This window comes from Mirounga leonina, unplaced genomic scaffold, assembly GCF_011800145.1.
Source record: "Mirounga leonina isolate KUSES-001 unplaced genomic scaffold, KU_Mleo_1.0 Mir_125, whole genome shotgun sequence".
NCBI classification, from domain to species: Eukaryota; Metazoa; Chordata; class Mammalia; order Carnivora; family Phocidae; genus Mirounga; species Mirounga leonina.
In genome coordinates, this window is record NW_023270305.1 from 22,241,823 (window position 1) to 22,257,696 (window position 15,874).

At 47.9% G+C, this 15,874-nt stretch overlaps 1 protein-coding gene across 2 annotated transcripts in view; it reads left to right on the forward strand.

Moving 5' to 3' along the window:
* Positions 1-15,874, forward strand: part of VIT (vitrin) — a 101,265-nt gene that overhangs the window by 69,614 nt on the left and 15,777 nt on the right. Inside the window, exons 9-11 of one of the 2 annotated variants that reach the window (XM_035000906.1) lie at positions 2,696-2,740; positions 4,233-4,295; positions 8,180-8,327. In XM_035000906.1, the coding sequence (XP_034856797.1) occupies positions 2,696-2,740; positions 4,233-4,295; positions 8,180-8,327 (256 nt within the window). The remainder of the gene's footprint in view (positions 1-2,695; positions 2,741-4,232; positions 4,296-8,179; positions 8,328-15,874) is intronic. The other variant, XM_035000907.1, reaches the window with a different exon arrangement.

The window sequence follows — 15,874 nt, forward strand, 5'->3', positions numbered from 1 at the left end:
CCAGCACCGCGGATGGGCAGGGTAACCCGTGTGCAAACCCAGCACCGTGGATGCTTCGCCGGGACGACAGCTCGCGCCAGAACCTCGGACGGTCCTCAGCCTCCTCGATAGACCAGTGTCGTGGGCCACTGCGCGGGGACACCCCACGGCCAGCTGCTGGCCGGACGCGCGCCGGTTCACGTCCGCAAGAGGGAGCCGTCCGAGGGAAGCGGGCGGCGCGAGGCCAGAAGCCAGGCCACCGGGAGGGCGGGGCGGAGGCGCCCCGGCGGCGCCCCGGAGGCGGAGGCCCGCTGCCCCTCGACGGCCGCCTGCTCAGCCCCGCACCCCAGGGGAATCTCTGGGGCAGAAGCTCCGGGCCACCTGCGCTTCCGCCCCGTGAGACTTCAGAGCCCCGAGGGCCGTGTGTCGTCGCTCCCGCTTGGGTCCTGTGCTGGTGGCTCCCAGATGGGCGGGGAAGAGAAGCTGCAACCAGAGCGAAGATCATCACCAGGATCTCCGAGGCGGGATGTCGGGCCGTCCCATCTAGTGTGAGTTACGGGGAGTGGCGCAGGTGGGGTCTCTTCGGGGCCTCACCCAGCACCCTGCGATGCTCACGGCTCGACGACTCCCGGAGTGATAAACAGTGGGGGGTAAGCCCGGCGCCCGGCGCAGCTCCACCTCGCCCTCTGCAGCGGTCTCCTCACCCCTAAAGCGGGGTCGCGGTTGTCACCCAAGTCACGGGGTTATTGTGACTGCCGTTGCCACGGGCATGGTCCGTGCCCGCCCCTGAGCGCGCTCTCGCCAGTGTTAGTGGTTCTACGTCTTTACCACGGGAATCCTTCGGAGCCAGTGTCTCTCCGGGTCGCGGACGGTGTGGAGGAGACGAGCGAGCAAGCACGGCGCACACGTTAGGGCTCGTGTCCTAAGACTGCCTTACCCCTTTCGGGGTGATTTTGTACACATTTCCCTCCGTGGCAGGCCACGTGTTTACGACCTCAGCTTTACACAGGAGAAGACTTACGGTGGGAGAAGGTGGGCGAGCCCCCCAGGCTCCCGGCTAGGGTTTGGTGGACACAGGATGGGCCTCCTCCTGCCTTTCATCCTCCCATCACCCGGTTCCTCCTGGACGCCAGAATGTAAGCGTTTCCACAGACTGACGTGCCATTACTACCAAGTCCAAAAACACCAAGTCTCAGCTGTCCAAATATTTGTCAGCCCTCGGCGTTTGGAGAAAAGCGATTCGGTTCATACTTGTCCCAAACAAATATAAATGGCACCAACAGAAGGACCGGCGCCCAGGACAGGAATGAGGGCTTGGAGATCCTTGCTGTCAGCGAACTGTTTCCCTCCTGCTGAAGTATGCCCAGCGTTGTAATTCTCTGTAGCATTCGAGGGGGCTGAGAGCCTGGAGCAAAAACGGAGATGCCACCAGCCCTGGTTTTTTGGTTCTGTTTGGGGGGTTTTTTTAGGGAAAGGGCGTGTTTTGCCAGCAGGTGGCGACACAGAAGCAGAAGGTTTAAACGTATTAATCATAAATCTGAACTGGGAGATCATCTCACCCAACCTGCAAATGTTATTCCCAAAGAAATTAAGGTTCACAGAGGGTCTGTGACTTGTTTAAGGTCATACACCTGGTTAATGGCTGAGCCAAATTAAACTCCGTTCTCGCCATGAACTCAGAATGTGCACGAACACAGACTTGCCTTTCAAAATAGCCTGACAAACTCATCATACGAAGGAAAATACCACTTCTTTTGAGTGTGTTCATCATTGCAGCATGCAGCCAAGCTGATGGGCTCATCAGGCCCTCAGCTTTCTGAGCTGGGGAGGTGGGCAGAGAAGGGATAGAGGAAGAGACCCAGCTATTTTTGGTGTCCTTCTGAGGCTTCATAACACATTCGTGCTGCCTCTGAGCGCTTCCTGGCCATGATCCCCCCACAGCCGTCAGGGACTGCAGGGTAAGAATACCCCTTCCCGACCACCCCTTCTACTTTATCAGCACCAGCTTATAGTGGGGGCGTTCAACACTTTACTGAAAGGCCAGGCACCGCTTTGCTATTTAGTGCACAGGTGGCATGGTGTGAGAAGCAGATACTCAGGAAATGAGGGGACCACCTGCCCTCTGAAGGGGCCTAGATTTGTTCTGTGTCGTTCTAAGGAAGAGAACATAAACAGATGGGTAAGTCAGAGGTACCTAAAATGACTTTGGGCACATAGTGGGTGCTTCATAAGCGTGGATAGAGGGATGGATTAAGATTTCAGATCGATACAATGAAACATTTTCTAACAGTCTCAGTGGTCCAAGAAGGAATGTACTATCTTGGTTGAATATGTAATGAATTCCCTGTCCCTGGAGGTATTCAAGCACCAGCCATGCAGTCACTTGGTAGGGATGTTGTAGAAGCATGCTGGGGGAGATTGGTTTGGATTGGGTGAGCTTTTGGGCCCCCTCGAATCCTGGGATTCTTATTTTCTATGATTCTTGGTGCACAGTGAAAGAATGGAAAAGGCAAAGATGTTTCTGTCTTTGGTTTTCAGAGCTTTCCAAGAGAAAAATCCTAAAGGTTTTAGGTGGCCTTCTAAAGCCTGGTCCCATGTTCCTTTACTGAACTCTCTGCCACAACTGAAAAATGTTATCATCCTGGAAGTTCATTTGAGAGCTTCTGCTGGTTTCACCTAAATAACAAGTTTGCTTCTTTTTAATTTTGAAAATCAGGGGAAATGGACTTGTGGCAACCTGGATCGGTCCTTTTAGATGCAGGTAATTATGCAGCCCAACCTCCTGGCCATGACTAGATGGAGACACACAGGATGACAGAATTAGGAGAGTCTGACAAGCCAGTGGGTGGTGCAGAGGCCACTCTTGTCCATTGGGTAACAAATGAGAAACGTGAAGACTAAGATCTACAACGGGAGTGAGTGGGTTCCTCGCCCCCAAATGAGGCTTCAATGCTCATTCCATCTCGAAGCATACCCTGACTTCCTGCTATTTCCCCTTCTTTCTTTGCAGAGGGGTATTCAGCTTTCCCTTCACGTGAATGGGTGTTGTTCGCTTTTTACTGAATTAAGTGTTTGAAACTCCAACAGCAAATCCAGCTCTCGGTCTGAGGGCAGATTTTACTGGTAGGGAGAAATGGGGTGGAGGAAAGGACGCTGGCCTCTCATTTCTTCCCCCCTCCCTCCAACGTGGAGCCTTGGACAGTTTCTCTGAGAGGCTCCTGGCTGAGAAATGCCGTTAGACACCCAAAGCGAATTTTTAAAATGATGCGAGGAAGTGGGATGAGCAGATTGACCTTTCATGGAAGGATGAAATCATGTGCTTGGCAAATTGGAAAAACTAACAAACTTAGAGAAAGCTCACCGCAGCCAAGAGCGAGCAGAACCTCCAGCACCTTCCTCCTCTCCCAGAGCCTCTGGGAGGGTGCCCCCGGGCATCCCAACAACAGGGAGACCAACTGACCAACTTCTGGTGCTCCCTGAGAAACTCACTGGCCTTCCTGAGCCTGAAAAGATTCTCATTGATTGTCTTTAATCCCTTAAATGATACATGTGTAAACTTGGCTCCCATGTAAATGGCTCTAAAGAAAACTCCTGAGCCTGAAATTACACACACACGTGCGCACGCGCGCGCATGCACACTCTCAAAGCACAAAACCCTTTTGCAGCTTTACCTCTAATCTCAGGTTGTGGAGGGGAGGGATTGCTCTCTGGACCCTCTTACTTGTTTGCGTTACTGGGGATCTTAGGTCCTCCCTTCAGTCTATATCTGCCGCCATTAGATTGTCCATGTGTCTCACCCATCTTTGTTCATTGACTCAATCACCAAATGTTGACCAAGGACCTACATGGGGTAGGCACAGTGAAGGTTTACATGATGAGCAAGACCCATGCCCTGACCTTGAGATTTTCAGAATTTTACAGAGGGATAATTTACACTGGCCAAGTGTTTCCTGCTTGCAGGTAAGGAAACTAAGGCTCAGACTCTGTTAACAGGCAGTAGGGAACAGACCCTGGTCTTCTGACTTCAAACCCCCTGAGCACCCAGGAGAGTCCCGTGTCTTTAGTAGGCTGTCAGTAATTCATTCTTACCTCTGAAGGCGGGGGCAGTGTGGAGAAGAGCACAGTCAGCCTTAAGCCAAGCCTCCCCCCGAACCCCAAGCTGAGTGTGAATATCCATTATGTCCCCATCCCTGGGGTAAGGCCAGATGCTTCCTGTTCTTGTAAGTCACCAAAAGTTTTACTGCTCTTTCCAGGATTTGTTCCAAAAGAAGAATTAAGCACACAGTCTTTGGATTCAGTATCCCAGGGAGATGCAAGTAAGTGAACTGACAACTGGAAACCCAGAGGTGCTGTGATATCCGATCTGCTCCCCTCTCTCCACACTCAGCCCACCCAAACCCCCTTCTCTCCCACCCTGGATCTATTTATCTCCTCTCTTCTGTCACTTTGTTCTAAGGGGAAAGGGAAGCTTATGGAGGATTTAAACTGTCTGTGTGCACGAAGGGGAAAGGATCAGATTTTTTCAACATCACCATGGCAACAGGGTGGGATGGAAAGGGGAGACAAAGGAGGAGGTTAAAGGAAGAGACAGCCTTGCCAGCAGGGTCAGTGGCCCCGTGAACAGGATGGCAGACAGAGCTCTGAGCTGGAGGTGGAAATGCGGAGAAATAGGCAGATTCAGGAGACAGAGAAGGACGAATCTAGAGGTTTGGAGGTGGAGGTGTGAGAGAGGAAACCGACGAAGATGATTTGAGCAACTGGGATAATGGGCGCTGCCATGAGGACCACTAGGATGGGGCAGGTGGGGGCAGGGAGATCGTTTCTGACTGCCATCTTCCACAAGACATTCGGTCTAGTAGACAGTTGACTACCCAGATCTGACTTGAGAAGGAGCAGCCCACCTGGGAATTCAGAGTTGGAAGATGATGAGCTAGGATTCAAAACCAAGGTTATGAAAACAGGAAAGGTGACCAAGGGAAACAAGAGGGCTTACACCTGAAGAACTTCAGCACTAAATAGGTGGAGGAGAAGCCACCTGAAGATACCAGGAAGGAAGGATCAGGGGAAAAAGAGGAAAACCAAGACGAAGTTGAGTGTTGCAGGCCAAGGAGATCACCTGCAGATACCCTCAGAGAGTCGTTGCAAGTCAGCCACCCGTGGGCTGGGAGTCACAACCCAGCTATGTAGGAGAATCACCTGAAGACATTTTTAAAAACTCAAGATGCCCAATTGCTGGCTCATACCTACGGAATCACCCTCAGCCTAGATCTTCCTACCCGGGATACAGGTTGACCACATCAGCATCACCTGTGGGCTTGTTAGAAATGCAAAATCTCATGCTCTACCTCAGACCTACTGAATCAAGTGATTTCTGTGCATGTCAAACCTTGAGAAGCCCATCCCAGAGTGATTCCCGGGCATCTTCCTTTGTTGAAGCTGCATAAGCAAATCTGATACATATCCAGGGTTAAGAAACACTAGCCTAATGCATTGGACAGCACAGAGTATTCATCTATAAAATCATATGTTGGAGAAAACCAAAGCAATTAAGAAAATTGGTAGATTGATTCCTGTGGACACTCTTTTTCTTCCTTGTCCTCCAACCTCTGTCCTCTGTGACAGTAATAAATTGCTCATGCTGAACATTTAGTGACTCAGTTCTATCCTGTAGTATTGATGTCATCTTCCTATCGGCATGTTTTCATCTCAGTACGAGGAGGGCACTAGGTCTCAGCACACGCGCAGAGCTGAAACTATGATCAGTAAAGCATCGTGGGAAATGGAGAGCATGAGTGATTCCAATGTCAGCCATCAGGGTAGTGAGTAAAGAGAGCCAAGCAAATAGAGAGCATCTCAGCTTCTTAAAACCTAGCTATGAAGTGAGCACTTCAATCCTGAGCACAGCTCAAGATGTAAGAAATAAGAAAAAAATTGTCTATGAAGAAGCAAAACAGAGACTCAAAATCCATGTGCTTTATTTATTTAAAAAGAAAATCACCTTTGGGCCTCATTCTAATTAAGTTTTTTTGTTTTTTTAAGTTTTCATTTTAAAAAGCATATTGAGCTAATCTGCTGACAGCTGGAAGGAAAACCCCTGACCAGGGGCACGTCTCAAACTTTCACGTGCACCCAGTTCACCTGGAGATCTTGTTAGAATGGGGATCTGATTCTGTAGATCTGGGTGGAGCCTGGGAGTCCTCATTTCCAGCACACCACAGGTGCGGTGAGCAGGGGGCCCTGAAGAACACCACTGCCACCTGCTGGCAACAATTCTCATTGCCAGCTCAGACCCAGGGAAGAAGGGGTTGGCCCTGTGTGGGGTACAACATCACAAGCCTTAGAACAGTTCTGCTTCTCTTCTGCTTTTTCCCAGGCTTCCACGGTATCGTTAAGCCTCTCACTTCTTGCTTTTATTTGATTCTTCCAATCTTCATCTCAAGGATCATGCTTTGGCATAGGCAGTTTGGGGGCAGCAAAGGACAGGGGAAGCCAGCTGAACAGGACGAGTTGGCAGGCACTGAATGTCCAGGCAGACAGGAAATAAAAGTTTGCAAGATCCACTAATGAGCCAAGGCACTAATTCCAGATGGAGCAGAGTCAGCCAGGCCCAGAGAGGTCTCTGTCCTCGCCTACTTCTCCTCTGCCCTTCGTTGCCAGGCGCCAGTGCAAGATGATGAAGCACATTCTCAGATATAACTTTTTTCCTTAATCTGCCAATTCTGCAGTATCACTCTTTAATAAGTATCTCTTACTGATTCTGCTTAACACTGTGTCAACTCATGTCCATTTCTTGCTCTCGTTTAATATATACCTATATCCCTCCCTGCCTACTGATCTCCTCCTGGGGAATGGGAAGACCCCGGTTGCACAGAAGCAATGCAACATGCATCGGAGAGAAGAGAAGCCTAGTGGTGGCCTCCTGGGCAATCGTGCTGCAGCCTAGGGAGTTCCAGGCTTGTCCAGACGGCTGCAGAAAGGCAGAAAGGACAGCACTGCTCGCATGTCCTCGTGGATACTGCAGCCCAGAAATTCCTACCTTTACTGTCCCTCTCTCTTTCTTTCCCCCATGGAACTCTGTTTTGAAATATTTTTGTCTCCCAAATCGCAGCTGTTCAACGATTCATTCCCCATTTTTTTTTTTTTTACCAAAGGGATATATACCTCCTAATAAGAACTTCTGAACAGTATTGAATAATCAGTTTTATCATACTAAGATGATGTAATTTCAATCGAGAGCAAAGAGGACATTAACTATTAGCTTATGTGACTTTCCACCAACTCCTGCAGCGTTTGAAAGGTTGAGAAGAGCTTTTAGCCCCCTGCCTTCCTCATAGCCTCATATCCAGAGATCCTAGCCAGAACAACTGTCCTAGTCCTTATCACAACTAAAAGAAAGGAAAAAATTCAAAGCTTGCTACCAACAAGTCCTGAGATGTGTAGATATATGTGGGTAATTCTACGGTTGCCTCACCTGGGGAAGTGAAGACAACTGGTATCAATTTCTCATTCTACCATTCCTGCCCTCCCCTTAGCACTGGCCTTGCAGAATTTTTTATACCTTTATAAAAACCCAACACATAATTCTACAAAATTAAGATGAGGGTAAGGGACTGCAAGCTCCTGAGACTCAATCTTGGTGAATTCTACATCTGGGGGGTCTGCACTGAAGTGGTCTGAGCCGGGGAAACCATCCTCAGGGCTTTCCCACATTTGACCGGGAGGCCATTGCTTCTGAAGGCTCTAAGTTGGCTGATACAGAGAATTCTTTTTTTAAGATTTTATTTATTTATTTGAGAGAGAGAGAATGAGAGAGAGCGAGTACATGAGAGGGGGGAGGGTCAGAGGGAGAAGCAGACTCCCCGCTGAGCAGGGAGCCCGATGCGGGACTCGATCCAGGGACTCCAGGATCATGACCTGAGCCGAAGGCAGTTGCTTAACCAACTGAGCCACCCAGGCGCCCTGATACAGAGAATTCTAAAGCAGTTATAGAAATAAGTGCTAGCCCAGGTGTCCAGGACCTTGGTGCCCAGTGAAAATCTGTTATGAACTTAAATAAGTGAATATACCCTGCGTCTTGCCATTACTTTTTACTTTCTTTGCATTGGATTCTCAGGGGGCCCTGGGGGAGAAAGAGGAGAAAAAGCCTGGGTTAATGCAATGAGAGATCATCAGAATAACAGAGCCCTTTTCCATTCCTCAGACTGCAAAGTTGACTTGTCATTTTTAATTGATGGGAGCTCGAGCATTGGCAAACGCCGATTCCGAATCCAAAAGCAGTTCCTGGCTGATATTGCCCAAGCTCTTGACATTGGCCCTGGCGGTCCACTGATGGGCGTTGTTCAGTATGGGTAAGTGCTGTTCTTAATCCAGAAACCGAGTGATGCCACATGCTGAATCTTGTGCCACAAATAATACCAACGTGTCCTATAGCACAAATTCATCCTCTTCCCTAATACAAATGTAAATGAAAGAAATGGCAGCAATTTCAGGTGCTACTTAAGAAATCTGACTCTTCCAGAAGGGAAGGACAGGTTAGTGAACACTTAGAAGTAAATGGCATTTGCACTCAGGATTCGTAGAGAGAATATTTATTTGGCAATGAGGAGAGCTGGATTCAAGTCTTAGCTCAGCCAGTAACAAGCTACGTGGTCTTGGGCCAGGGCTTCGCCTCTCTGTCCTCAGTTTCCTTTTCTGTAAGCCAAGAAGGTGGACTGCACCCTGTGCTCTGTCCACCTATAGGTAAGACGCCTAGAAAATACGGTGCTATAGGTTGGCCTTTCTCTTTTCTCCATATGGCTTTAGGCCTTTGTGCTAGTCCTGGAAAAGGTTACCAGGTAATGGGGAACACTAGGTGGGGAGGGGGGTGGCCTCTATCAGTCAGCTGAGCACCAGGTTACTGTCCCCAGTCCATCCTATTATTCTAGTTAGGGTAGAAATTGAGCATTCATACTGACATCCAAGCTCAACCTTTTCTCTTATTGGGGGTAATAAGTCAATCTTATTTCATAATAATAGGTTTCTCCCTAAACGCCGATATACAGATGTTAACAGATAATAAGCAAACAATCGGAAGAGCAAACAAGCACAGATCTCAAATGACAGATGGACTTTTGACCAGGAACCATTAAGGGCAGGATAATGGTCTCACTTTCCACAAAGGACCCTCAGACACAATATGAACCCTCCTTCCCCACAGATCTTCAGCTTAACCTTAACAATGGAAACTAACATAGACCTTGGTGCCTCTTGCTGAGAAGCTGCGGCCCCAGCTTATTTGCCTGCCCCCCCCAAAAAAGTAAAAACATTTATACCTGACAACAGAGGGTCTCCAGATCCTTCAAAATTTCCCAAGGATCTCCAGGAGCAGTATTTTAACCAAGGTTGTTCTATCAAAGGCCCTAGAATATTGATTTTTGAACTGTCAAAAGAAATAATCAAAAACCCTTTATTTTCATAAGAACGTATAACGTTTGTATTTTTAGCATTGAATCCCAATAACACATGTAGTACTGTCTCCTGTTCCTGTGAAGAAAAATTAGTAGATGAGTTACCTGGCACTTGTATATAGTCAGAGTCAAATAGATGAAAATAACCAATTGCTGCAAATGTCAACTCTCGATGTCAAAGGATCTATCTTGAGGACTTTAACTTGAAGTAGAAAAATAGGATTTTTTTTTTTTTTTTGGTCATTGTTTTCTTGTTTTCAAAACGTCAGCCTATTTTCATTCCTGCACTACTTTTTAAAGATAGCAAACAGAGAGCAGTCTCCTCTGGGGAGGATATGCAAGGATTTTAGTAACAGATGTCCCCGGTCAATTTTATTGGGGGGTTCAAAGCTTGGTGTGTCATCTTGCATTAAAAATATCTGCTTTAAAAGCTGTGTATACTAAGGTTTATAGTATAATATGAAAATAAGGTAATAAATATGTCAAGGAAAAGAAAAATGGCAGGAGAAAAGTGTGTGCCAATCAGAAGGTGGATGAACGAGCCAATGTAGCAAGGAAGGAAAACCAATTCAGTAAAGGCTCCTCCCCGCCCCCAGAAGACCATTTCCCCCACGTTTTCCTAATGTGATCACCATTTGCAGGAGAGAGTTACCTCCATGCTTTCCAATTTCACTTTCTAAAAATGCCTTGCTATTCGTCTTTTTTGCATCCCCGGTCCTTATTAATTCGGAGCACTTCAGAGAAATGGTGTCTGTTTTCCTTCACTTTATGCTCACAGAAGCGAATCAATCATCAGCACCCTCCTTAAGCCACAGGGCACAGGGGAAAGCACAATGAACTAGTGACAGGATATCTTGAATTCTGGCCTGAGCCCTGCTGGGTGACCTGAAGCAGGTGCTTTGACCTCTCCATGGGAGCACTGCCATCTATAAAGTACTGGGGGTGGATGGGATGATGTATTAGGGCTCTGGCAGCCTGACAGTCTGTGATTCAGTGACTGCCTCTGTACTCGGAAGACACCCAATAAATGAATGTTGGGCTAACAGACTAGATGAGCCGCTTCTCCCTTCCTTCCAGCCTCGGTTCCGGTTAGAAATAGGTGGGGACGGAAGGTGGGGTGATTAGTAACAACATGATGTTTTGCACGGAGGTGATGCATCCTTCAGTGGAATGTGGGGAACACAATAAATTGGAGGGCGGTATAAGAAGGGTGTGATGAGGCACGAGGGGAAATCCTTGTGCGCAAGTGAAATTGCTTGATTTCAGCCTCCTGGCTTTCTCCTTGAGGGGCTCCCTCCAATCCTTTCTTTACCAAATGGTCTTAGTGCCCAGAGAGGGAGGGAGTGGGGCGGAAAAGGGGAGGAGGCAGGAGTCAACGCAGATATGGGGTCTGTGTTTCTGGAAAAGGAAAAGCAGGAAGAGCCAATGCTTGGCCGGTTGGGAATCTGATTCTTCTCCTGGTGCAATGCCCACCTTACCATCACTGGGATCAGCCCTGCTCTCTCAGAATCACAGAGCCTTGGGGCCATAGAAAGATCCTGCTTCCACCTCCTGATGATAGAGAGGAAATGAGGCTCTAAAAGAAATGACCAGCCCATCAAGGATGAGCCCTCCAAGGAGAGGCCAGTGCTGCCCTCAGAGAGGTTGAGTGACTTTCCCAAGAGCACACAGCGAAATGCATGACCTCTGGGGAGAGGACAAATATTAAATCTTGGGTTAATTCCTAAAATGTCAAACAGAATTGACTTCAAAGCGAAGATTTTGCTCATCTGCCCAAAAAGCTTCTGATAAGTGAGGCTTTCCACCACGCTGAAGACGGAGACACTATCCTTAGACAAAAAGCCAAGGACCAAGCCCTCATCTGGCACATGAGTTCTAATGGAGAAGTACACAGCAACAGGCTCATGATCGCACTTAATACCAACGGGGACTCAGAAAGGCTGAGTGAAAGAACAGCCAGAGCAAGTAGCTGTTCGGAATGAATCTGCGGAATGAATGAAGCCACGCCGCTTGCATTTTCACGGCAGCTAAGTGCCCCCTGACCTTCAAGATGATTATGTTTTAGTCTCCAGTTTCAGGATAAATGGAATAGAATTGCACAAGTTCTTTTGAACTCTGTAATCAACCCTAGGATATCAACAGTTGGAAAACAGTTATAGAACAAAGCAAAATGCTGGTTTTTCTTCATTTCAAAATGAAATAGACTTTTCTTTGCTCATGGTTCTGTCACAGCTGCCCAGTGTTTTGGAAAGTGGCTCTGGGGTGGCATGCACATCCCTCCTCATCTTACCTGTCGGCCCCGGACTGAAGAGCTGCAGCTGTATCCTCAGAGGCTCCCCCCACCCCCTCACTGTCACCCTCTCCAGAAGGAGAGATGCCCAGAGGCTCCCTGGGCCAGCTGAGCCACCGTGTGGGGGACGGTTGGAGTGGAGGGAAGAACGAGTATCAGGACAGGTGTGGCAGGCAGAAGAGTGGCCCCCAAACTCATCTACCTCTGAGTCCCTGGAACCTATGAATATGTTGTCCTCACATGGCAAAAGGGACTCTGTAGATGTGATTAAAGTTAAGGACCCTGAGATGGGGAGATTATCCTGGATTATCCAGTGTCCCCATCTAATCACATGTGACCTTGAAAGCGGAGAACCTTTCCCTGCTGTTATCAGTCAGAGGAACATCTGACTATGGAAGAGCGGTCGGAGATAGACGACTGCTGGCTTTGGAGATGGGGGAAGGGAGCCATGAGCAAAGAAGGCAAGCAGCCTCTAGAAGATGGAAAAGACAACGGAGTGGGCCCCCCACCCCCACCCCAGAGCCTCCAGAAGGGAACACAGCCCTTCCGGGGAGACCCATGTCCGACTTCTGACCTCCAGAACTGTAAGGCTAATGAGCGTTGAAGCCAGTAGGTTTATGGTCACTTGTTACAGCAGAAATAGGAAACTAATACATTCTGGCACATTCTCTTGAGTCTGCAGCAAAGGAGGTGTGGGCAGGGCTGGAGCCTGAGACAGCTCCATAGGGCTCAGAGCAAGTAGGTCCCAACTGCACACTGGCATTACCTAGGGAACTTTAAAAATGTTGATGTCCGGGTCCCATTCCAGACTCATTAAACCAGAATCTGGTTAATACCCAGGAGCTGATATTTTAGTCTAATTCCGGTCTGTTGCCAAGAGGGCAAGAGACAGCTCAGCTTCCCAGGAGTCAAGTGGCCACGCTGTCCAGAGCCCAGATCCCTCCAGTGCCCACCCCAGTCTTCTCGTGCCCTCCACTGCCTTTACAGAAACTACCAGGATCCCAGAGGCCCTGCCTGTCATCGGCTCTCCGGGGCCGAACCGCACAGACTGTGCCTCTACCCTACACTCTAAGAGACAGCAGGTGAGCCCTTGAGCCACAGTCCTCAGAGACACAGTCTCAAGGCTGAGTGAGCCATGAATAACATTTACCCAAAAATCCTATGCTTTTTCTGTTCCTCCCCATTGAGTTCTCCCGGAGGTAAAAATAAAACAAGGACTGCACTTGACTTCCACCACTTGCATTCATCAGCTCCCCTCCTCCCCACCATCGCACGTTGACTGGGCTTATCGCAGTGCTCCCCTGAGATCATTCTTCCTACGTCCCGATCCCTAGATCATTGTGCTAGAGAAGCAGATGGCCACCTCGGTGCACATTAGAACCACTTGGGGACCTTTTGAAAATCCCAGTTCCCGGACCAAACCTCAGATCGATTAAATCAGAGTTTCTGAGTGTTGGACCCACACGTCATTAATTTTCAGAGCTCCCCAGGTAACTCTATTGTGCAAGCAGAGAGTGCATGCTCGGCTATTCCCACAGGCCTATGCTGTCATCTGGGGCATCCTCTCCCGGCTCTGGGCCTCCTCCTCCTTCTTTTCTCAGCCTTTCTCATGCTTTCTCCAGATTCTTCTTACTTGTTCTCCTCCCTCCTCTTATGATCCATGGTATCATCTGCAAGGTTGTTAGAAAGGCAGAACCTCAGACCTCACTCTCGACCTACAGAATCAGAATCTACATTTCGACACGATCTCCAGGCGTGGGGCCCGAGTTCAGGAAGTGCCAAACGTGGAGTGGGTTGCAGACATTCCATGTCGCAGTGCTTCCAAGCCCTGTGACGCAGGTACAGATGGGCGAGCCCAAGAATCTGTGTGTTCCAGCGTGACTCTTAGATCGGCACATTGCATGTCCACATTTCCCTCCACAGGAAGAGCTATGCAGGTTAATTTTCTTTTTGGTGGGTGCATTGAATTCTTGTTATTAATTACCAAAAACATTCATCTAAAACCAAAATTTGATTATAAGACCCTGCTTCCCATCTCTGGTCCTAGGAAATGTAGGACCAGCATCCTTTCAAACGGGGCTAGTTGTACCAAGTCCCTTGGCAGGTTGGCCCGGGCCACAGGGGTGGCCAGAGCCACTCAGTCCTTTGAGAGGATGGGGGCAAACTCATTTTCGCTCTGAGCTGGGCGATGCATTCAAGGGATAAGTCTGCCACCCAGCCTGCAGCTCCCGGCATGTCCTTGGGCAAGCAGGGCCACCCTAGAACATCCTCCCGATTGCACAGGCCTGGTTCATCTCAGTGACTAAGCCCATAAATTATCACATTTTAGCATTGAGAAGATGAGAAGAGTCAATATAGTCAGGTGATTTTATTGTAACCTCAAGGTGATGCCTTGTAGGAGGAAACGGTTTTGAAAAGTTGGTGCCTATAGGAGATCTTATCAGCTAGTATGTCTCTGTTGGCATAAGAGGCTCGTGCGGTATGACTGCGAGTACGTGGGGCTAATGCAGGAGCCTCTGGGGCTTCAACTGAAGGGGCCTCAGAAGTCTTCCAGGCTCCAGAGCTTCCCAAACTTTCCTGAGGATAGGATTCACCTGGATCCCTTGTTTAAAACAAACAAACAAAAATGCCCACCTGCTGCCAGGATGAGATCTGGTTCGTGGGTACTTAAACAGGTGCTTCAGGCGAGTTTTACCATCAGGGAGGCCTGGACACACTGACATCCATCCCCGTGCCCTGCCCCCAGGTGCCAAGCCTTCCTCGGGCTCACCAGGGACCATTTCTGACAGGCATTCTTCTTGTTTCTTAAACACTCACAGGGTCATCATTTCCTGTCACATAAATTATTCCTGTCCCTGCCCAAATTCTCCCTATAATCTCTCATCATTAGCTTCTCTTCCAAACAGTACAATTAGTTATTTTCTCCTTGAGCTATAAACCTTCATTTATTTTGTTCTCTTATTTGCAAAGGAAATCTTTGATATCACTGAGGGAAAAAAAAATGTTTCCCTTTAAGGAGATCTTATAGTAAAATTACAAATTAGAAGTTTGCTTAGACAGAAATATAGCTGAACTTTTCAACTAGTCTCTGTCTCTGAAAAGTAACCTGGCTAGAGTGTCAGGCCACCAGCCTACATATCCCGAAAAAGGATGCACACACCCATGTGTGCTGGTACCAAGAGCTGCTACAGTTTGCAGGTTAAGGACGTATCATTCATTCCTATGATTTAACTACATTTCAATTTAATGGAGATTTATTGAGTGTTTACCATGCACAAAGCTCTATGTCATTTGCAGGGAATACAATGTAAAATTCTTCTAAGTGGTTTGATTACATTTGTCTGTAAGTCGCTTGATGAATGGCTCAGTAGCTTTGCCCGTAGTAATAATTTTAGCAACGGGAGAGTTTCAGAGGTCCTCTGATCCAAATTTTCAGTCCATTAAAAATAAATCAACAAATGTGATAGAGATTGTGTTTTTCAGGACTTCACCATCTAGTAAGGGAGGCAATATTTTTAAAAGAAATAACACTAAATAAAATTAAAAGCATCTATTCATTGGGTATGTGAATAACTGATCTGTCTGCCTCTGTATATGGATTCATCCACCTCTATGATGTAATAAAGAGAAGGATCAGTGTGGAGCTCAGGAGCAGAGTGTTCAACTCCAGTAAGGATGATCCAAGAAAGGAGAGGACATTGAGCTTTCCTCATTTATTTATTCCACAGTTACCTGTTTAGTTCCCTGTATGCTAAGCACTAGGGATAGGAAACACTAGGACATAGAGCCTGTTCTCAAATAGTAACAGTCAGTCTTCATGACTTGTGGCTTCCATATTTGCAAGCAAATTCTCATGGTACTTTCATAGCCATCTGCAGACTAGCTCGGCAGAGGGGTGGGATTTGAGCTGCCTGAAGCACGGTCCCAGCCGAGGTCAAACGAGGCAATGTTCTGCCTTCTTGTTTCAGCTGCCATGCTGTTAACAAGTCTCTTCGTCGCAATCTATTTAGTGCCACATTTTTCCTATTTTTGTGCTTTTCATTGGTGATTTCACTATTTTAAATGGCCCCCAAGTATAGTGCTGGAAAGCTCTCTAGTGTTCTAAGCACAAGAAGGCTGTGAGGTACTTACAGAGAAACGGCAACTGCTCAATAGGTTT